The sequence below is a fragment of the Emys orbicularis genome, chromosome 6 (genome assembly GCF_028017835.1).
Source record: "Emys orbicularis isolate rEmyOrb1 chromosome 6, rEmyOrb1.hap1, whole genome shotgun sequence".
Lineage (NCBI taxonomy): Eukaryota > Metazoa > Chordata > Testudines > Emydidae > Emys > Emys orbicularis.
The window spans coordinates 121,188,185-121,211,100 of record NC_088688.1 but is presented as its reverse complement, the minus strand read 5'-3'; the positions used below and the strand labels follow the sequence as shown (position 1 = coordinate 121,211,100).

The 22,916-nt window shown below is 43.6% G+C and overlaps 1 protein-coding gene across 1 annotated transcript in view; it reads right to left on the bottom strand.

Moving 5' to 3' along the window:
• Nucleotides 1-22,916, bottom strand: part of SNX30 (sorting nexin family member 30) — a 57,743-nt gene that overhangs the window by 14,040 nt on the left and 20,787 nt on the right. Inside the window, exons 4-8 of the mRNA XM_065405926.1 lie at nucleotides 15,725-15,835; nucleotides 9,053-9,211; nucleotides 7,709-7,904; nucleotides 6,074-6,273; nucleotides 60-146 (exon numbers count right to left, since the gene is read on the bottom strand). Coding sequence (XP_065261998.1) covers nucleotides 60-146; nucleotides 6,074-6,273; nucleotides 7,709-7,904; nucleotides 9,053-9,211; nucleotides 15,725-15,835 — 753 coding nt within the window. The remainder of the gene's footprint in view (nucleotides 1-59; nucleotides 147-6,073; nucleotides 6,274-7,708; nucleotides 7,905-9,052; nucleotides 9,212-15,724; nucleotides 15,836-22,916) is intronic.

The window sequence follows — 22,916 nt, the reverse complement described above, 5'->3', positions numbered from 1 at the left end:
TGAGAGGGACTGAATGACAAATATGCCACTCATTTAGTGAAGTGGTTTCAAATGCTAACCTTGGGGCGGTCTTCTTTTTTCAAGGCTACAGCTTCCAATTTTGCTTCATACTCTGCTTGAACTTGGTCTCTTTTCTTTAGTACGTTCTAGGAAAGAGGAAAAAAACCAAAAACGTAAGACTGAAAATGTACAAAATTTTGACTCCCTCTTCCCCCTCACCCCACAATAGTTGGGGACTGGATTCAACAACTGAAGTGCCACTAAAGTCACAGGTGTGCCTTTCAGAGGCCATTCCTGTTTTACGGGAGTCTATGAAGAGGCTTTTGAATAAAAATAAAAAAGCACTCCAGGCTGAATGCATCTGTGAGCAGATGTCAGATGTTCATAGCTGTTTGATTAGAGACAGTCAAAACTCCGAGCTTTGCGAATGACTTGCATTGTGACCTTTGGCAAGTCACTTATCTTCTCATGAAGATGAAAACGATGAAAAGGATCAACATTAACACTGAACGGGGTTGAGAGGGTTAGTTTGTAAAGCTTTCCAAGGTGCCCAAGCAACAAGGGAAGGAATGAGTTGGTAGGCAACATTGTTCCTAAAGCTATGAATTTCTACTACAGCCTGCCCACTCAGCTTTCTGCAAAATCCTTTTGAAATGAATTTCCATGCTGAGTCTCAGACCAAAAGGTCAATTTTGGACAAAATTGTGCACTCCCTTGTTTTTGCATTATGTGATGGTGAAAAAGGTTCCCACATGAAACGTTCAATTTTTGAGTGACTAAAGTTCATGCTTTCTAGCTGACTAGCCCTCACTGAATAAGGATCTCCAGATCCTTATTAATAAAGTTAGAAAACCGCTAATTTTACGTTACAACCAGTACAAGATATCCAGTAAGGATAGTTACAATATTAACAGGACTAGGGAGTAACCAATTACATAATAGAGGTTTGTCATAGAGAAGTAGTTTTGTCTTTGCCTAGGGTAGCTGTTGCTTGCCCACTTTGAGTTTACAGCATAACTAGTAATACTGTATTAAACGTGACAACCATACTGGGCAATGACTTGTAAAAGTTTTTGCTTGGGAGGGGAGTAACTGATGCTCTGGGAGACTAAGAAACATGAAGAATCAACCAATATTACCAGAGTCTGGTTTTATCAGTTTGAAGTATAGCGGAGGAGGATTCGTGTTCCTAAAGACGAATGTCTCAGTACTGTAACCTCCAGGACTATAATTTTTTTTAAATGCCAAGCATGTACTCAAAGTTGAGCATGACACAAAGGAGGACAATATCCCTATTCCAGAGAGGATACCACACAATCTCCCCCAGGACACAGGGGGCAATAAAGGAGAGAATGTTTGACAGATCAAAAACCCTTTATTTCCAGTTTCTAAAGTTAAGCATGTTATTGGCTACATTTGCCTGCAGCAAAATGTGAGACATCAGTTCTCAATATGAGACTAGGTGGAATTTTCCCCTGCAGTTGTTTGAGATTTTTAGTGCCCCTAAAGCATGACTGGTATTTAACAGGTATTTCCGCTCACGTACAAAAGGGATATTGGGAGAAAGTAAATCTTACTGAGGATTTTTTTAAATTAATAGTTGCCTCGTCATAAGTGGCCAGCATGGATACAGATGTTTGGAACCAGTAAAGTAAGTTGGACCTGTACCAGCAAGGTCCAGTGATTAACAGGCATTGTATCAGTAAAGCAGATTCACAGGACAAGTGACTGGAGAGTACGGATACTTCGGGGGTGAAGTGGGGGGAGAAAAGAGACAATGTATTCAGAAGCATACACTAACTGACTGCGCAGGTCTGGATGCCAGTTAACCTTTTCCCAGCAGACGGAAGAAAAAAAATGCAAAAAAGCTACCAAATAAATGTACAGGAGAAGGAGGAATGTCTCTAGCATCTCCATGTTATCTGGTCTCAGCTATGGCCCAAAATACTTAGCATTCTTTATACGGTTGCTAGGAATTTACTACTTGACACTTCTGGACCACCTTCCAGCCAAGGATCCGAGAGTACATCACACTTATTTGCACAACATTCTGGTGAAATAGGGATCTTATTTAATAAGGTGGGGAAACCGAGGCACTTGCAGCTCAGGGACTTGCCCAAGGCCACACAGCACATCAGTGGCAGATTTGGGACTATAACCCAAATTGACTCCTGGTCTTGTGCTGTAACTGCTAGGCCATCCTCAAAGGATAGAAGGGAATGCTGGCATAGGTCCCTTCCCCTTCTAGGAGGTCTTTCAAATGTCTTATGTACTGACATGATAATATTCTTTACCTTGGTCCACAGCTTCCAGACCTATGTGTGGCTTTCCACTCAGTCCAGAGCACACCCCAAGAGTCACACAAAGAAGTTAGAGCCCAAGAGAGGGAAATAGGTGGCAGGAAAGAGTTGTCTTTTGCAACACAACTGTTCAGACACCCTCGAGAAGGTCTTTTCAAACACTCATGCCCATGACAGATCTGTTTATCCCACTCAATCATGGAATTTTTTTTTTAAAACGTCAGGCACTTTAAATATTTATAATGCAGTTTTAGAGCTATGCCATTTACCTAATACCCAAGCACACCGTTGGGGACGGCATGTACTAATGCTGCCAATATGCCTTTGTCTAATCACAGCATTTTTAATAGCAGTCAGCATAAATTACATAACAGGGTTTCTTACCCTTCACATGCACTTCCCCGTGGAATATAGCATATCTGCAATCAGAAAGCAAGGCAGGCTAGCTGCTTCCATTTACGAGAAGAGCTTTACCATGATTGTTCAGTCATTGCTGGGACATTCCAAATATGGCAACTGTTTTAAACACAAGCCTCCTAAACATCCTCATTCCTCCCCAGATCTTTGAGGTCGTGTGTCAAACAACTAGTTCTTCTAGTTCTCGAAGGCTCAGGAACTGTTCAGCTCAGACTACGATGGTGCCCTAAGGAATGATCTCTCCTCAACTTAAAGTTTGGCCATTTAGTCTGGGATAAAACTGCATAAGAGCAGCTATAAGCAAAGAGCACCTGACAGCCTTCCCTATAGCAAAACAATCATAGAATATCAGGGTTGGAAGGGACCTCGGGAGGTCATCTAGTCCAACCCCCTGCTCAAAGCAGGACCAATCATTAAGCATACACCAGGCTTTTGTTATAACCATGTTTTCACATGCTCCTACTACTCTCTGTTACAATTCCTAGTAGCAAGTCTCCTTTTCAGTTGTTGGATATGATCAGGCTAACAGAACCTCTAAGCTTGGAGCTTTGCACAGGTGCCGTGGTATTCCTCGCTTCACCAGACAGCAGTCCCTGTCCATCAGTCCAAGATAAAAAGATCTGAGCAGTTCCAAAGGGAGACTGACCCACTCTTCTCAGCCAGATATGGATGGCTGTGATGCAAGATTGCTTTGGTACTAATAGGAGTTTAAAAGGTTGTCATTTTCTGGGTAGTCCTTTGACTAAGGCACAAACGAGTTCCATGTAGGAGGCAAAGATGAAGAGAAGCAAAACCAGGTTAAAAAAAGTAAAGGTTTGGATTTAATCAGAAGTATAAGAATTAAGACAGAAAATACAAACCTCTAAGGCTACCAAGTTATCTACAAATTTTCATATGTTACAACAGAACATATTTAGTCATGGAAGCAAGGTGCTTTAGCACATGGAAGACTCTAGTGTTTATAGAAAAAGACTGGACATCATTTGACAGGCCCTATTCCTGACAATCCCACCCATTCACTAGTTGACCTTGGGCAGTTGCCTAACCTCTCTGTGGCTAAGTTCCACCATCTGCAAATTAAGGACAAAGGTGGAGAAGTTGGAAGGAACTTTGAAGTTCTGAGGTGAGCGGTGCAAAGAGTAAAAAGTTTAAAGTTTCTCATACTTTAATAGTCCTCTTCTGTGATCACTAGCTTCCCACTCCTACACGCTTCATGAAGCAGTCCGGAGGAGAAGGCAAACATGCCATCATGACACATTGGTGCCTGCTTTTGGGTATAAGCAGAGCACGAAGACACTCCCAGCCGAAGCTATGTGAAGTAGGAAGTTGCCATCTGTGGATGGTTTTTCCATCCTTGACTTTGACCTGAAGAAACACCAAGCTCTTTGGAAGAGGTCTCATACCTTCATGTACAGCAGAGCGTAAAGTAAGTATTTAAACGGCTATTACAATCACCATCTTTCTAACTCTTTTTTGGGGTGAGATTCACCCAGGAGTGAAAGTAACTTAAAGGACTTACTGGTACTCTGGAGTCCTGAGTGGGGGCGTGGCCTCAACCGGAAGAGGCGGGGCCTTTCAAGATTTAAAGGCCCTGGGGCTCTGGCTGGGAGCCCCAGGGCCTTTAAATCACCCCAGAGCTATCAGCTGCAGAGGCAGCTGGGAGCCCCGGGGCGAATTAAAGGGCCCGGAGCTCTGGCCGCCACGGAGCTCCGGGCCCTTTAAATCCCCGCCCGAGCCCAGCTGCCGGAGCTCCAGCGGCGCTTTAAAGGGCCCGGGGCTCCCCGCAGTGGCTGGAGCACCGGGCCCTTTAAATCACCGTCGCGGAAGCCAGTCCAGTCTGGCACGGCGTACTGGCTCTTGCAGGTACACCGTACTGGACCATAGATCAGCTTACTTTCACCTCTGGATTCACCACTCGATAGGAAAGGAATTTTCTTCCTGGGTTTTGTGGATTGAAGTCAGACCTTCTCCTTGTTGTACTAAAATACTGTGCTCCAACTAACTGGCAGACAAACAGAGGTAATTCAACCTTTCATTAGATAACTTGCATACAGGTTTTTCTTTTAGTTTAAAGGTTATATGTACTTTTAAAAGAAAGTTGGAAAAGGACTAAAATTCAGTCTTTATGAGGACAAAGTAGAGACACTAAAGTCCTTGAACTTACAACATTTCGAAGGAGGATTGTAATTCCAAAACCAGCAATTGAAATACATATAATGGATAAGCATATCTCATTGCCTTGTTAAGGGCTCACCAGAGCTGCTCTCTCTAGACGAGAAGACTGTCTTCTAGTTCCACCTCATGTTTGAAAGTCTCATGCTTTGCATCTATGTTGGCTTGTGTTCTGTAAAGCCTTGCCCCAGACTCAAACAACAAGCCAAAACCAGAGTGATTAATTTCAGCACTCAACATGATTAACCCAATTAATATTTTTTGCATGCTTCATTGAACAAAAAACCTAATACATGCCTCAAATCTGAACAGAGAAAGAAATGTAATGCAGGAGGTTAACACTTATGCAAGCACATGACAGAGAAAGAGTTTTAGTGAAGGTATCAACTAACTCCTTATATCCCTAACTCCTAATATCCCAAGTGAGATTTAAGAATAATTTAAAGCACAAAAACAAACAATGCCTATTAACTGATCCTGCATATTGAACAGACTGCATCAATGCTCTTACTCACTAAAGAGGCACGTTCTGTACAGAACCTGCATGCAGATTTGTGACAGAGGAATTTGTACCGTGCCCAAGTAGTATGCTAGGATTGTATCCAACAAGTGGCATACTACAAAACCAGGAACATCAGATGTTTTGCAAGGGGAAAAATAGCCACACCAAATCTAGGTCATTGAACACCATTACTTAAAAGTTATGTCACTGTTTTGGTTCACAGAATTTAGATGGTAGACAACCAAGGGAGATAGATTGGTAAAAAGGTTCCATGCAGAGTCCAGCTTATCACAGTCACAGATTTTAGTAACATGTTTTGGTAGTATCTGTCTCTTTCATACAAACAGTTTTAGATAGGGCTCTCCAAGACTCAAGTTTGACTCCTAAAAAGCACAGCATGTTGAAAGACAAGAACATTGCCATTACCAATAGGAGAACAATTCTAAAATGTAGATCAAATGCACATGACCCCTGTTTAGGCAGAAAAAGACTAACACAAATTTAATATTTTTATGTGCATAACATTTGTCTGATCCTGGTCAGAAACACTAAGAATAAAAAGCTTTTCTTTATTAGGAGAAACAATCCCTACAAGATGACATTTCACAGCTAAGTTTCTCTATGCTTATTCCACTCCCAGCCTCTAAACAAAAGTGTGGACTTCTGTCAAATGGTCTGTTACCTTCATGGACTCCGAGTACAAGATGTACTCTCTGAGTACAGGCAGGAAGTCCTCTGTCATGTCATCACTCAGTTCCTCGAGAGCGGTACAGCAGTTCCCGATACAGGCAGACACTCCTTCCAGAGGTTCTGCTAGCTCCACTTCTAACCCACCCCAGGTGGAGTAAACCGGTCCATACTCTCGCAGTTCCACCAGGTATTCTGGAAGAGACATTAAGAGGAAACAAATTTCAATTCTACAGTGACGTTTTAGGCAATTTGGTTTAAAAAAAGCAGAGATGTTGATTTAATCATCATACTCCACTCGAATGTTTGGAAGGGCTGATCAGGTCACTACCATCAATCGATGCATGTAACCAGATGCAGATGAGTGGTAAGTAAGGCAGGTATTTACCAGAAAAACTCTAGACTTTACAAAGCACCCTTCTTTCCCAGTGAACATTAATATCCATTTTATCCCCGTTTCCCACCAAGCCTCTTCAGACAGAGGTCAGGTTTATCGGTGCTTGCATTAGATTAGCTGCTTTCCTCAAAGAAGCAATACAGAATCACACAGAGCCCAAGAGTCTGATCTTAACTGGCAGTAAAGAACTCCAGTAATAAAGACGGGATAGTATTAGTGAGAGCAAGGTGTAAGGGGACCAAAGTACGTAGCATTCCTCCTGTTTTACTGCTTCTAGAATATTAGGCCAGGCGACAGCTACTGCATGTCGCCTATGCAGGAGCTAGGGCAGGGATCGGCAACCTTTACCCTAGCGGGCTGTGTGCCAAGTACCCTGGCAGGCAGGGCCGGTTTGTTTACCTGCCGCATCCGCAGGTTCGGCCGATCGCGGCTCCCACTGGCCGCAGTTTGCCGCTCCAGGCCAATGGGGGCTGCTGGAAGCTGCGCGGGCCGAGGGACGTGCTGGCCGTGACTTCTCCCAGGCCAATGGGGGCTGTAACAGCGAACTGCGGCTACTGGAAGCCGCGATCGGCCGAACCTGCGGATGCGGCAGGTAAACAAACCGGCCCGGCCCACCAGGGTGCTTACCCTGGCAGGCCACATGCCAAAGGTTGCCGATCCCTGAGCTCAGGTGACCTTTATTTCCCTTCACAGCCTAAAATCAGAATTTTAGCGGATTTGTAATAGGCTCTAGTTAGTCTGGTCCAAGAAGCTCAAGACAACCAAGTAGGAGTACATCTGGGAGTATACTGGAGTAGGGATTTCTGGAAGTCTATAGATTCTAGCTGTCTAATCCTGGAATTAAACATTGGGGTCAGCGATTACATTTAATATGGTGGACTGCAAGAGAAGAATTCTCTTCATTATTTACCCTACTCCGTTTTGTTGTTTATTGCTGACAAAACAGAATAACTTGCTCTTCTAATGGTTAAAGGCGATCCAACAGAGTTAAAACACTGGGACTCTTTTGCTTGCACCTTAACAAGTACCCAACTCATACGTATTATACAACTGTCATAAGATGACACGAGTCTTTACAGAATCCTCCTTTTGATGCACCCACTAAAAATAAATAAATAAAATAGGCCAGAATCACTGAATGCAGGTAGTTTCAGCAGTACCACCAGTGTACTGCCTCGTACTAAGCTTGTGGTGTGCTAGACATCTGCACAATGAAACATCCAGAGTTCTTACCCAGTTCCTCCTTGATAATCCGCTGTGCTATTCGGTCAATGGTTCCAAGCTTGAGAACAAATGTATCTAGGTAGTCTCCTATGGCTGCAAACTCCAGCGGTCGATTTCTGAGTTTATAACCGCCTGTGACATATTTTACGGACTCTCCCATCTTGGAGAGCAACGCCATTCCTTGTTTTTTATAGGCATTAAGATCCTTAAGATGACAAGAAATATATTGTTTGCATGTAGAAAAACCAAGTACCATCCCCCACCTAAAGAGTCATGCTTCAATTTCAGAGCACAGCAGAGGAAGTTTCTGAAAGTAGGCTGTTAAGTCTGGCATCTAAATCCTGATTCAAAAGCTCACCTCTGCTTCTCACATAAGCTAGGCACACAGAGTGCATCAGACGCAGCTATAAACAATGGGATGTTTTACAGCCTTGCCACCCTCTTGTACGTTAGGGTAGCAGGGGTTAGGAAGTTAACGAGCTACTCAGCCGATTAGCAGGAGGGAAGTTTAAAAAAAGAAAACAGGAAGGAAGCGTTCAAGAAGAAAGGGGGAAGAGAAAGAAGGCTAGGAGAGCCTGACAAGAGGAGCTCCTTGAGTAAAGACACCACAGCACCCACCACGCACTCCCACCCCCCTCCCACCCTTTAGAGAAGGGGCCAGAAAGCTGGAAAACAATGTTAAGGTGGGGATGCACGGATATGTATTGGTGGAGGCATTGAGACACTAAATAAAGAACACTGTTTAAAAGCAAAAAGGTCTCAGAGAGGTCTGTGTTCATGGATGACTCAGGGGTACAGTAAGTGTGCCCCATTCCCAGGAGCCAAAGTGCCAACAGGCAGACTTCTATCACCCCTACCTCTGTGGGTGAACCCCTTCCTTTTCACATCAGCTCCTGCAGAGTTGGCATATTTGCACACAGAGAGAACGCAAGTGCAACTTTTATATTGTATATATAAAAACACACTTTTGTCACTGTTAATAACCATTTGGCGTTAGGTGCTTTTGAAGAGAGTTAGCCAGATCCTCAGCCCCAAAAGGAATCCTTCCTACAAATATAGAGGTGTGAAATAAACAGGGCCAGAGCACACTGGTAGATCCTTACTGATGTAATGGCCCCCAAAGCTAGAGCAGCCCATAGGGTTGAACGTCCAACAGAGAGGGAAGACAGAAAGGTTGTTTACAGCTGCCCTTGCATCCGCAGCAGCTCTCTGCTATGCTGAGCATGGACTTGTCCTAGGCCTAGCATGGTTGGTTGTGTTTCTTCTCTTTAGTCTCATTTATCACGTTCATTTTCAACAGCTCGTGTTTCTTAGATCTCTCTAGATTTTGTATGTTTAAATTCATATGCTTACCTTGGCTGTGAGAAACACATTGAAATGTTCATTGAAAGAAAGTACTGGATGGTCTGCAATTCTTTTCAAGAATTTATCTAAAGCTTTCCTCCTCGTCTCCACAAATTCTTCAGAAAAGCGATCAACAACTCCCTTCATCACAAATTTCTCAGGAAGAGGCTGTGGAAAAAAAAAAAAAGGCAGAGAGACTGTTTTCAGTAGAATAAAAGCCAATTGCTTTTGCTAATACTTCCTTGTTTCTATTAATTAGCTAGTTCAGTCCTGACACAAGTAAATAGAGACGCTGTTAATTGGAACTGCATTTTTTTCCAGTTATCCTGAAATAAATCTGGACTAATTCAATTTAACTCAGTGGTGTCATTCCAAAGTACCATACCAATGTAGCAGGAACAAAACTGGCCGATGGCCTTTGGAGACATTACAAATGTAGCTCATATGGGGGTGTGGAGTGGACCAGGGAAGAAAACTTCCCTCTACTGTACCTAGTTTACCTACATTTAGGCGCCAATTCAGGAAAGCACTTAAGCACATGCTTAACTTTCAGTATGTACTTAAATCCCATTCACCTCAGTGGGACTTATGCCCACGCTTAAGTGCTGCTCTGAATAGAGATGCCTTCCTGGACCAGCTCATTGCTAAGAAGTTTCAGGCAAACCCTAAAAAAGTTTGGGAAAGCATCTGAAAGCTCAAATGCTTTAGAGTGGGTTGGAAGAAGTAGTAGACTTTTGCAAGCATTTTTTCCTCTTTAAAAATTGTGACAAAGTAGTTTACCGGTTCAAAGATACTTACTTGAGCTTCTTGGCTCAACCATCCCTGGAGAAGCTGAAGGTAAAATCTAAGCTTCTCTTCTTCCTACTGTTAAAGGTGCGTGTGCAAATGAATGAAGGCCAGGTAGAGGCCCCATTGAAAGATCAGGCCTATACCATGGTAAGGTGTGCGGTCATTGCCAACGAAAGTGAAATTTAAGTATGGGGTATGTTTTTCTTTAAAGTAGTGCCTGCCAATTGGGCCTGTTCTTTTCCCCTCCTACACTTCTGCAATACCTTAGTGCTCAACTCCTCCCTCAACATGACGGATGAAGAGCACTAACCCCTGCGGTAGATATCCATCACAAGCTCTGGAATGAATCTACTAATTCTGGAACATTAACTGGCCATCCATTTCCCATTAATTAGGGTTTATATTTACGGAATATGCAGCAAAAACTTTACATTTGTGGGAAACTGGTCTGGTAGATGCAGCAGGACCGACACCTTGGTTCTATTCTCCGCTCTGCTATTATATTTTGCTGTGTGACCTTGGGTAATTCACTTAGCCTTCTTCTGCATGGAGGGAGGGCAAACATCACAAGCTACAGTACAGCTGCATTAACATCTCTAATCACATTTTCACCCTCCCATTCAGATTAGCATGAATAGAGGCAGTGACCAAAGCCAAATACCAATCAAGGGTTTGGCACACCTCTAGTTACCATGCCTGCAATTGAAGGAGGCATTAATTTGATCGTTTTGTACTTCTGAGACATTTGTAGCATCTCCGTACAGCAGCCTGGACACCAAATCTGTGATACTAGGTTTGGGGGGGGGGGGGGGGAGGATTTGTCCTTAAAAGCCACACACCATGTTTTGTTCCAAGTTTGCTTTCCTATTCTGTCAGAGTGGAAAGAATGTCAGACTCGGTGCAGACTGCAATATATACCCATCATTAAATAAAGATCAACTCAGCAACTTATGAGAAGTCTCTCACTGAAGAGAATCTTTCTTGCCGTCTGAAGTTGGAAAGAGGAAACCTGTGGTAAAAATGAAGTGAAAGGACTTCCACACTGGAAACAGTGCCAGACCATTACTAGTTTTGAAACACTTTAGTTTCTCCAGCATTTTAATAGGTACCATATGGGACCACAGCAAAGGAAGCATTACCATTAAAAAAAAAAAAAAAAAAAGGTAGTTTGCCAAGGTTAGTTGATCCATCCCACAGATGGTTATGACAATCAAAGCTTAGGTGTTTCTGCTGGACAGGAATTCGGAAAGATTCTAATTTTGATGGTTTACTTCAAGTATCTCAACAAGAAATTCCATAAATTTACATTTTTATTAGATTTATGCAATGGCATGTTGGAGCAGTGGAATGTTTCTTGCAGGTCAGACTAGATTATCATAATAGTCTTCTTTAAGATCCATGAGTTACTTGAAGAGGGGGGGAAAAAAAGGGAGTTTCCTGATACTTCATAACTGCAGTGGGACGATGCCAGCTAAGCGATAAGTTTGTACAACTTCACCAACACCACAATAGGGGAGGAAGAGGGACACTGAATCAGTCTTTGATTCTTTTGATAGATGAGATTCCCATTCATTTAATCAACGCAACAAGAAGCCATAGACCAATCTTTACAAACCCCTTACTTTTTAAACGAAGATAGATTTTAAAAATGCACTCCGAGGTCAGTTATGTTTCCCCACAAATGTTATTTATTTTTACCTGACCACTCCCAATAAGTTCATTTACATAAATTTCCAAGCAGCAAATGAATTGGCCATTTATAAACACAAATGGTTGGGATCCATGCTACTATGTAGCCAATAGTGCCTGTGACAAAAATCAAGCCAAGTACTCTGAGAGCAAATCAGCAGCACTTTCAAAACAGTCCTGCAAATATTACAATGAGTCTTTGGCAATACCCAGTATACCATAAAGTGGAAAAACAATGTATTTTATGGAGAAGATGCATATAAAAGCTAAGGCCGTTTATATAATAAAGTCTAAAGATCCTGGGAATCATATTACAAGCAAAAATAAGCAAATCGTGGTGGTTTCATTTAGTCACTTGATTGCAGTACTTCATATTTAGATCTATGAAGAGATATTGGAAGTCGATTGCTCTTTAGTGGATTGAATTATTCTCAGATATCTGTAAACTGACTCCATGTTCTTTAATTAAGTAGTCATACAATTCTGAAACCTTTTACATAAAGGGCTTAAAGATACAGGTCTGTAAATAAGAGATGAGAGTGATTTCCCAACTATTAAAATGGACCAGTTCAATACTGAACTGCAGCAGTATTGCACAATGAGCGAAACTCTGCTTTCAGTTACATCTATGCAAACAATTACTTCAATGGACTTGCACAGGTCTAAGAGCAGAATTTGGCTTAGTAGGATTTCAGAGGATTGGGGAGGAGGAACTCAATTATTCATTGAGTTAATAGGTTTATTTTGTACCTTCCCGAAGGAAAAAAGATGCACAAGACCAGGAGAAAGCCCTTTCCAACTGCTACCAAAGATCCTTATACAAGACGTGTGTGCAAGTACATCAAATATATTTCCTTACAGTGCAAACTGATTAAAATAATTTCTGCTTCCATGGCAAATATGCAATAGTACTTGGCATAGAAGACATCTAAGCAAACATGACAGCAGGTGTGGACAGAGAAGCCATTTATCTGTAACCTGTAAGTGCACTGCTCCATACTCTCCAGTGTCAAACTGGAGAGCTTCAGGAATTGCTCCATTTTCCCCACTCAGAATTTTTAGGAAGGGCAGGTGCAGTAGCTTAACACAGCTCCACCAGGAGGGGATACAGGAAGCTGCAATACATTTTCCTCAATTCTAACCTAGATGAAAAATCACCTCTTTAAAAAAAAAAAAAAAAAAAAAAGTGAAAGTTAAAGCAAAGGCTGTGTGCGCTTTATAGCTAGGGTGACTAGATGTTCATTTACAAGGATTGCCCCAGTTTGCTGCCAGAGATTGTATTGAAACTTGGTTTGCTCATGCTTCAATGAAACAAGCTACTCATATGTCCACCTAGCCCTTCTAGTTTCTTGCTCTCCCTGCCGCTCCACCTAAACACAACCCTTATATCCAGCCACCTACACTGTACCACACGCCCTTGTTTGCTTTCAGAGGTCTTCTCTTGACATATGCTGGAATACTCTGAGAATCTGTCACCTGAGCTGTGACGCCCTAGATGCCATCACAGGCAGCTGCACAAAGAAGGAACCCAGCACATCACCCAGCCACGAGATAAGCCCTAAGGCAGAGGAGAGAAAGTGCAGCAATTGTGGGATAAACACAAACCCATCCAAGGGTTTCCTCCCACTCCAATTTCATGTGGTCCCTCTGCTGTTGTGCCACTTAACACATGCCTACAATAAATCAGAGGGCTAGGGGCAACACACTACATTTGGGCTCAAAAGCCCTGGAAGGCCAAGGGTGAGATACTACAGGATTTAGAGTGCCCCATAATATGGTAGGTCTGTGCAGGTCTAGTTAGAATCATGAGACTGGCAGCCGAGGGGGACAATTGGGCTTTAGGCATTACATACAGGCAGAGAGGGAGGAAAGAATGCATAAGACTAAGGGCAGAACACAGAACTCAAGACAGTAGGTGGCTGGTTGCCTTGTACAAGGGAAAACCTGGCTAAGAAGCCTTTGGCAGAGAGGAGCGACCCTTCTACCCTGATGAGCCCCCTTACACCTCCAGCTGTCAGCACACCCAGCCAGCATCCCAAGTTTGACCCCAGCGTGGTCACCCTAATTAATGTTTGTTGTTTTATCCTTTGTCACTCCTTTCTGAAGGCCTACAAAAATCACCCACACTTAGAATTCCATCAAGAGGGCAGTGACAGACATGAAGGATAGATGCCTTTGTATCCTGAGCAAAAAACCACCACACTAAAATCATTCTGTGCACACACTAAAATCCTCACTGAGTGCTGTTGCCTCCTGCCCCCCCGAGCTACATTCCGACACTGAACTCACCTCGAGGGAATGGCTGAAAGTTATTTTGCTACTATACTGCGGCTAGGGAATCCAGTGTAGGAGCAGCCAGGAGCTGAGTGACCATCACCATATACAGTAGTTCTCTGTATCCAATTTGGAAAAATTTTATCCCTCTTTGTAGCTGACTTAGTCCCAACTACACTCTTACTATCAGGGAAAGTTTATCTGGCTTCATACTCCCAGACAAGCACTTGGGGAAGTGAAATCAAGTAGACTTCGAATACTATTGAGTGCTTTTTCAGGCAAGCCTCATGCTTCTTGATGGTTCAGCATGAGGCCTTTTCTCCTTATCTTTTTCTGCCCTGAACTCTGAAGCCAAGGTTGTTCAGTACCAAGGGGATGCAGATTGTGTGTCCAGAAATAGTGACCGTTTGTAAAGGGGGTTAGGGGAACAGCAAATTGAGATTTACTGCTAAAAACAAGAAGAGCCGCAGGATGATCTGCAACGTGCCCAGTACTTGAACGTGAGTTTCACACCACACTAGCATTGGTGGAGTCGCAGATGGCCCCAGGAAGAGTAGGCGGAGCAGTGATGCAGGTTTGCCAGCACTGGTCCCAAATGCAATACAATCGAGCTAGATTTTCTTTGCATTATTCTAGTGCTTTAAATTAAAAAAAACAAAAAGGTGCAAAAGAGATGGATGGATTTTTTTAATCTAGTTAAACAGTTGGTATTTTAGTTCATTGTCCAGGTAGAGGTATCACATAATGGATGTAAGGAGTGGTTCTAGTGGCCCTTTAGATAACTAGAGGGGAGCCGATTACTACTATTTAAAAGACAGGAAATAATCAGAAGGAAAGCCTCTTCACAAGCAAGCTTTCCTAGGTACACAAAGGCTCACTCAGCATCTTACACAGCCTTGCTCCAGGAGGATTTCCCTTTAAAGTCTATGAGTAACAAAGCACATGGGAACACACATTGCTAACCGTGCCTTATACGCACCAAGAGTAATGTTTTACATCAGTCTGCCCTGTGGCCAGTCAGGACAGGAGTTCATGCAACCTTACTTATAATCCTCAAAGGCCCAGAGTGAAAACCAGCTACTATGTTAAGAGGAAGAAAGGAGACACCAATCCTTTCAGACCACACACAAACACAGAGTAACAAGGCTGTCAGTTGCAGAGAGAGGGATAATTATTTAGGGCCTTATTTAGACAAGTTTTCAGTGGACAGAGGCCCAGCTGTCTGTTCAAGCAGTGAATGCACACAACTGATCAAGCCACAGGCCTCCTCTAAAAATTTGGAACAGTCAGTTCCTTTCCCTGTAAGAGGAGTCCTCCAAATAGCATGAATAGCCCGAACAAAGTGAGTAGGGAGTTTTCTTTATAACCCCTTACACACGCAAATCAGAGAGAGCATGTAGTTTAAATACTAGATATTATAACTAAGTACGTCATAGGGAAGGGTGTTCCCACTCAAAGGAAACCTGGAGGAGTGATGCCATAGAGAGAATGCATTGGCAATGGACAGTGCTGTTGGAAGCCAACAGCTGGGCAAACAGAATAGGGTTGGTATCCAACAAAATGGCTAAACATGTGTCATGTTATAAGGGAAACTAGGAAGATGCCACCTCCACTGGTGTCCTTTCAACCGGAGTTAAACCTGAGTGACCTTTAGTGGTTTAGGCTGCATCATATGGGCAAGCACTTGGCATTTAAGATCCATAAAATTTCAAAGCTGGCTGGGACAGATCAGGGTAAGCCCTTTTTGTGCTGCTTTGCGTTCTAAAGTTAGAACATTTCACTTTAGAAGACAAGAATAGAACGAAGCTTTGCATTTTTACACACCTTGAATCCATAACTGCCGAACAACCAGAAGATTCACTTTTTTTAAGCAGACACATTCTGAATATACAAGTGTTCAGCAACAGCTGACCCTGGCTTACTACATACGGGAATGAGATGTGTTGGCTGAGATTCCTCCAGCTTATTCCTCAACCAGTCAAAGTCCTGGTACCGTCGGCGTATGGAGTATTCTGGCAAGTCAAACTCTGCCCGTGTGGTCTGGAAATAGTAACGAAAGAGATTAGACAGTATCCCCTAGAAAATGAATGAAAATTTTAAGAGATATACATTAAACAAAGCTTTTCTTTTCATTTTAGAGCATGTAGCAAAAGTGGCCTAGTTACCTTAAACTAGGAAGAAACAAACAAGCCTGGCAATCAGAATTCATGCCTCAAATTGAGTCCTTGGAATGGGAGTATGGGAGCCAGTATGGGAGAAAAAAAATATTTTTCAGCTTCAGGCCATGGAAGTACCACAGATAAAATATTTGGAAACACACTCAGTTTAGTTATTCAGATAAGTGTTCTATTGAAGATCTACTTTGAGTTAGCTTAGCAGAGCAGAGGGGGGAGGGATAGCTCAGTGGTTTGAGCATTAGCCTGCTAAACCCAGGGTTGTGAGTTCAATCCTTGAGGGGGCCACTTCGGGATCTGGGGCAAAATCAGTACTTGGTCCTGCTAGTGAAGGCAGGGGGCTGGACTCGATGACCTTTCAAGGTCCCTTCCAGTTCTAGGAGATAAGATATCTCCATTAAGAGAACATTTCCTCAAGGGGAAATGTGTGGGGTGGAGAAGTTAGTATTAAAAAAAACCCACTGAAATGTACACATTTGAGGGGAAATTGCATGAAATCTTCTCTCATGCCAAGAGAGCAAAATATTTTTAGCAACAGAAGATTAAAAAAAAAAAAAAAAAAAGATTACTCATGACTTGTTTACTCAAGAGACAGATTAATCGTGGGCGAGAACATGCGTGTGTCACTGCTGGGCTCTGCCAAAGCCCCAGGTTTAGTACAGTCTCATTTCTAGGCAAGGCTGAGAAATTAGCTAACTTAAAACCATCGCTCAATTTAACAGTCCTTGGGCAGACATTTCTCCAAAATGAAGTGAGCACCAAAACCAATTCTGACTCGAGCCATAATTTTGTAGTATTTTGGAGCTAGAATCAATTTCCAGATAACCACTAATGAAGAAGGCATTGACAGTAAGGGCAAGAAATATCCTGAACCAGAGAAACTCCTCGCTGCAAAACCTTCAAGTTTAATTTCGTTGGAGGAAAACTACAAATAGATAATGCATACAATATGTTCCTTGGATAGGCTGCAGCCAAGTAAGCAAGCCAGGAGTTGCTTGTACAGCATCTACCAGACTATTCACAAGTCCCAGCTCCCAGGCACTGATCAGTGCATGGCTTTGGTATGCGTGCGCTAAGAGCTTAACTATCTCGTGAGTCCCTTGGGTCGTAAGGCAGAGGGCCCTCGTAACTTCACTAATCTTCCAACAGAAACCTCAATGTCCTGATGAGAAAAGAATGGCTACTAAAGGAGAAGCTAGAAGCCATAGCCTATTTGGCTACCACATGTGGCAGAGTACAGAAACCCCCACTGAAGAGCCTGCAGACTGAATCATTTCCAAGAGAAGAGTGTTGGACATGCCATTGGGATACACATTTACATGGGGTCAGTAAGTTCCATTTGACAAAAGTCAGATGGAAAAAAAGAGTCCCAGGCTACGTCTGAGCGCACCGCGGTAATGCATAGATTTTAAGGCCAGACAAGATCGTTCGGTCACCTTGTCTGACTTCCTGTATCACACAGGCCACAGAATTTCATCCAGTTAACTTTTTATTTTGTCCAGTAACTAGTGTCCAACCATCTGCTCTTGATTTGAAGACAGCATGAGACTGAGAATCCACCATCAGTGTGCGCCTTGTGTCTGGTTTTAGCTTCTGTTTTTGTTATACCTTTCTCTTCTATGTTAGAGAGCCCTTTAAGGCCTCATGTTTTCTCCCTATGAATGTACTTTCTACACTGTAAACAAGTCACCTCTCAATCTTTGAGAAGGCAAACAGATTGAGCTCTTTAAGCCTCACTGTAAGACACACAAGCACTTGTGGCTCTTCGTTTCCCCCTCTCCAATTGTTTCAAGTGTATACCAGAACTGGATGCTGTATTCCAGCATCAGTCTCACCAACTCCATATGCAGAGATTTAAAAGAAAAACCAAAACAAGAGCAAAAAACATGCACCTGTTCTTATCCCCCTCCTTCTCCATTTATAGATCCATTGGCTCTCTCTGCCACAGCATTACTCTGGGAGCTCATCTTAAATTGTTTAGGATTTGCAAGTTATACTTGGAGACTTTGCAACAGTTCTGCAGCTGCTACATTAATTGTTCCACAGGTAGAGAGTCTGAATGGGTGAAAGCCTTTAATAATAATTAAAAAAAAAAAAAAAAAAAAGACAGAAGCCAAGATGCTTAAAATTTCAGATGAAGTTCATGCATTCTGACTGCCCCCCCATGGTTGGCATCTGATGACTCACTCAGTGGCATCAGAGGTCATTTGTTCTGTTTCATGGCTTTGGAAGACCAGATGTATTTGCAGCTCACTGATTAAACACCAGTTGGAGAATTACACAGGAGAAGGTCCCTTGTTTATGTGTGGAGGAAAGCGGAGAGGAAGAACAGTAAAGAAACTGGGGCTTGGCTACACTTGCAGATGTAGAGCGCCGGGAGTTAAACCAGCCCTCGGAGACCGCAGCAGAGAAAACACTGCCGTGTGTTCACGCTGTCAGCTGCAAGCGCAGTGGTGTGGCCACATTAGCAGCTCTTGCAACGCCACAGAGAGCAGTGCATTGTGGTAGCCATCCCAGTGTGCAAGTGGCTGCAGCGTGCTTTTCAAATGGGGGGGTGGAGTGTGACAGGGAGTGTGTTGTATGTATGGGGGAGAGACTGATTTGGGGGGCAGAGAGGGTGTCAGCATGCTCTCTTGCAAGTTCAGACAGCAGCAGGGGGAAGGGGGAAAACCCCAACATCAGCCCCCCCGGCGCCCCCCCCCACACACACCCCTACCTCTGCAGCAGGAGCATTTCACACTAATGGTTGTCCCATTAGTTTGTCCCAGAGCAGATAAGCATGCCAGCTGTCAGAAACGGAGCTTTCAAAGGGGATAGACGCATGCCTGCTCTGTGATTGGCCTCCAGAAACATCCCATAATCCCTTGAAGTCAAGTGGCAGTAATGCAACACCTCATCCACACTGATGCCTGGGCGTTTCAGCCAGGGCGCAGAAAGCTTTATGCTTCTCTTGGAGATGGATTACCAGGAGCGCTCCAGCTGCAGAGTCCAGGTGCTCTACGTGCCTCGCCAGTGTGGACCCCTCAGGAGTTAGGGCACCGGGGGCTGTTTTAATGCACTAACTTGCAAGTGTAGCCAAGGCCCCAGAAAGATATTCCTGCAGCTTCTACTGTGTGTTTGGGATGGCAGGCTTTGTCCTTTGATGAATACTAACAAAATTCAGCATATTAACACAGCAAGACAAGATAGTAGTAGAATGTCCTGACCATCACTGGGTAGTGAAGAATAAGCTTTCAGAACAGATTAAGTGTTTAAGTTTGACCAGCCACCTGTTTTATATTTGAGAAACTAGAAGTGCTCCTCTTAGCACAGGGATACAAGGGATACTTTGAAGAGGATTCAAAGGCTCAACCCAACCTTACAGAAGTGGGAGAAAACAGGGTTGCCTGCGATAGGAGGGGACCGGACTCGAAGACCCAGGCGGTCCCTTCCAGTCCCACGTTCCTAGGAGCTTGCCATTCCCGAGTGGTGTCTACAATGGGACATTCCAGGAGATTGAAAGTCTTAAAACTAACAGGTGTATGGACTTCTCTCCCAATACTGGTGTGGATGGGGAGGGGGAGGGGGGCAGAAGAGAGATATGCCCTGTAGCACATTCATCATGCCTAGCGTCAGAATGCCAACAGGGACATCTCAGGGGGCCAGGAATCTATACATATCAGGACAAGATCAAAGCTCTACAAGAGCACTGAGAAGCCGATGGTTGCACTTTTAGTGAATACAAGAACCCCATTCAGGACAGGCTAACTTTCGTTTTCCACTTTTAAGGACTATTCTTTCTGTCCATACCCTATTTCCATTCATGTCCGTGGCAAATTTTAAGTGCCTCTCCTAAAATACTTTTTAAAAACATTCTAATGAATATATGGTTTTAACTAGACAAACTTTCCCAGAGTGGAAGAGATCAGATCAACGTGTCATCTTGACAACAGCATTAGCTGGAATAGTTTTAGTTCGGTCAGTTTTCATTGTCAGGAAGTGGACAGACCTAGAGATGCAGTCTCCCACTATCCCCTATGGTCAATTATGATTAAGTCATTGTCTTAAGGATTATAGTTCTGCCAAGGTCAAGGCTACTTTATGACAGTAATTAGCTGTACATGTCCTGTACACAAAACAGAGGCTTTCCAGCCACATCCCATTTACCCCAAGAGGATATTTAATATAATCACTTACACCAGCTCAATTTTAGAATGCTATTTTTTTTCTTCTTCCAGCTCTGGCCTGTTGGGCAGCAGAGTATGGGGAGGAGGTAAGCAGCCCTCAGTGATGAAAACAGGTTAAGACTATTCAGAAGAGCTGGACATGCACAAGTCCATGGGGCCGGATCCAATGCATCCGAGGGTGCTGAGGGAGTTGGCTGATGTGATTGCAGAGCCATTGGCCATTATCTTTGAAAACTCATGGCGATGGGGGGAGGTCCCAGACAATTAGAAAAAGGCAAATTAGTACCCATCTTTAGAAAAAGGGAAGAAGGAAAACCCGAGGAACTACAGACCGGTCAGCCTCACCTCAGTCCCTGGAAAAATCATGGAGCAGGTCCTCAAGGAAACCATTTTGAAGCACTTGTATGAGAGGAAGGTGATCAGGAACAGTCAAAATGGATTCATCAAGGGCAAGTCATGCCTGACCAACCGGATATGGACAGCGATCAACGGCTCGACGTCTAGTTGGCAGCCAGTATCAAGTGGAGGGCCCCAGGGGCCAGTCCTGGGGCCAGTTTTGTTCAACATCTTCATTAATGATCTGGATGATGGGATGGATTGCACCCTCAGCAAGTCTGCGGATGATAGGAAGCTGGGGGGAGAGGTAGATACGCTGGAGGGTAGGGATAGGGTCCAGAGTGACGTAGACAAATTGGAGGATTGGGCCAAAAGAAATCTGATGAGGTTCAACAAGGACAAGCACAGAGTCCTGCCTTTAGGACTGAAGAATCTCATGCACTGCTACAGGCTGGGCACCGACTGGCTAAGCAGTAGTTCTGCAGAAAATGACCTGGGGATTTCAGTGGACAAGAAGCTGGATATGAGTCGACAGTGTGCCCTTGTTGCCAAGAAGGCAAACAGCATATTGGGCTGCATTAGTAGGAACACTGCCAGCAGATCAAGGGAAGTGATTATTCCCCTCTATTTGGCACTGGTGAGGCCACATATGGAGCATTGCGTTCAGTTTTGCCCCCCACCCCCACTACTACAGAAAGGATGTGGACAAATTGGAGAGTCCAGCAGAGGGCAACGAAAATGATCAGGGGGCTGGGGCACATGACTTATGAGGAGAGGCTGAGGGAACCGGGTTTATTTAGGCTGCAGAAGAGAAGAATGGGGGGGGGGGGAGGAGAGGGGATTTGATAGCAGCCTTCAACTACCTGAAGGGGGTTCCAAAGAGGATGGAGCTCAGCTGTTCTCGGTGGTGGCAGATGACAGAACAAGGAGCAATGGTCTCAAGTTGCAGTGCGGGAGGTCTAGGTTGCATATTAGGAAAAAACTATTTCCCTAGGAGGGTGGTGAAACACTGGAATGGATTACCTAGGGAGGTTGTGGAACCTCCATCCTTAAAAACCTCTAAGGCCTAGACTGACAAAGCCCTGGCTGGGATGGTTTAGTTGGGGTTGGTTCTGCTTTGAGCAGGGGGCTGGACTAGATGACCTCCTGAGGTCTTTTCCAACCCTAATCTTCTATGACTCTATCAATATGCTGATTTTATTATCCAGGAGACAGTAAGATGCAGCTTACTTTCCAGTTCACACATGCTATCTAGTAGGCCACTGGGAACATTTTAACCCTTGGCAGATAGTTATTCATGTAAGTGTCAGTCTTAAGCAACCTCAATAAGTTGGTCAGGCTAGAGGAGAGAAACATACTGGAGATTCTAGAACTAAGCAGTAAAACATGTTTGTTCATCTATCTATGCCACCTTGGCATCTTCTAACCAGCAAGTTATTAAAAAGAAATCAGTAAGGTAAACACTCCTCTCCAGCACATTCTAAATTAGTAACAGTCACAGCTTGATTGGTTTAGAACAATTCTATTTGCCAAACTCTCTAGCCTCCAGTGTATCAGCTTCACCACTAAAGTGAAATTCCTATAATAAGAACTAGCTGTCTGGTTTAGTTTTTCAAACCACTGGACTGTGAGCATTTTTAGTATCCCAAATACTTTTTGCAGTATGAGCAGTACGGGTTGTTCTTGGACACACGCATCAGAAAGGTGGTCCACAGAGGGTCTATAAATCTGGTGTCATGGTCATTATTTCTCTATAGTGCATAAAGGCCTGAAAGGTTGCCCTATGACCTAGAGAGAAGGGATAGGTTTGCTGCTTTTTGTTTTCTAAAGCCTCAGAAAGATGGTCAAGCCTGGATTTATTAGAGGTCAGACTCATTTTCTCCCATCCCCAAAAATGTGCATTATAAACCTTTTACCCTAACTGAAGGCATGAGGATTTTGACTCTTAAGAGGCATTCTGTCTCCACAATCCATTAGGCACTGGAATTTAAAAAAAAAAAAAAAAGGAGTTTTAGCAGAAATTATTGTTTGACCAATCTAAGATATCCATTCCTCTTCGTTTAGCTTTCAGTTTCCATCTCCTCAGGTTTCAGAGGTTCTCCAGTTAGTCTTTCCAGTAGACAAGTCCTTAAATTTTTCAAGATAAAAGCCAGGCAGAAAGAGCAATCTGGTGCTGCAAGAATGGCTTTTACGAGTCCTTTGTGAGGCGTACACTACCTAAGGGAAGGATGTACTTACTAGCTGGAGAGCAGAAGGCGGCGATTGCAGACACGGCCACGTGGAATAAAGCACATGACTGAATCAAATCTGGGTTCTGTTCCCACAAGCTTCCTACGAGACTTTGGAGCGCTCACACGCCCTGTGCTTCATTTCTCTCCATGATCAGTAAAGTGAAGGTAAATACCTTTCTACTTGCAATTAAAACTTAAAACTTTGAGTGCTGCT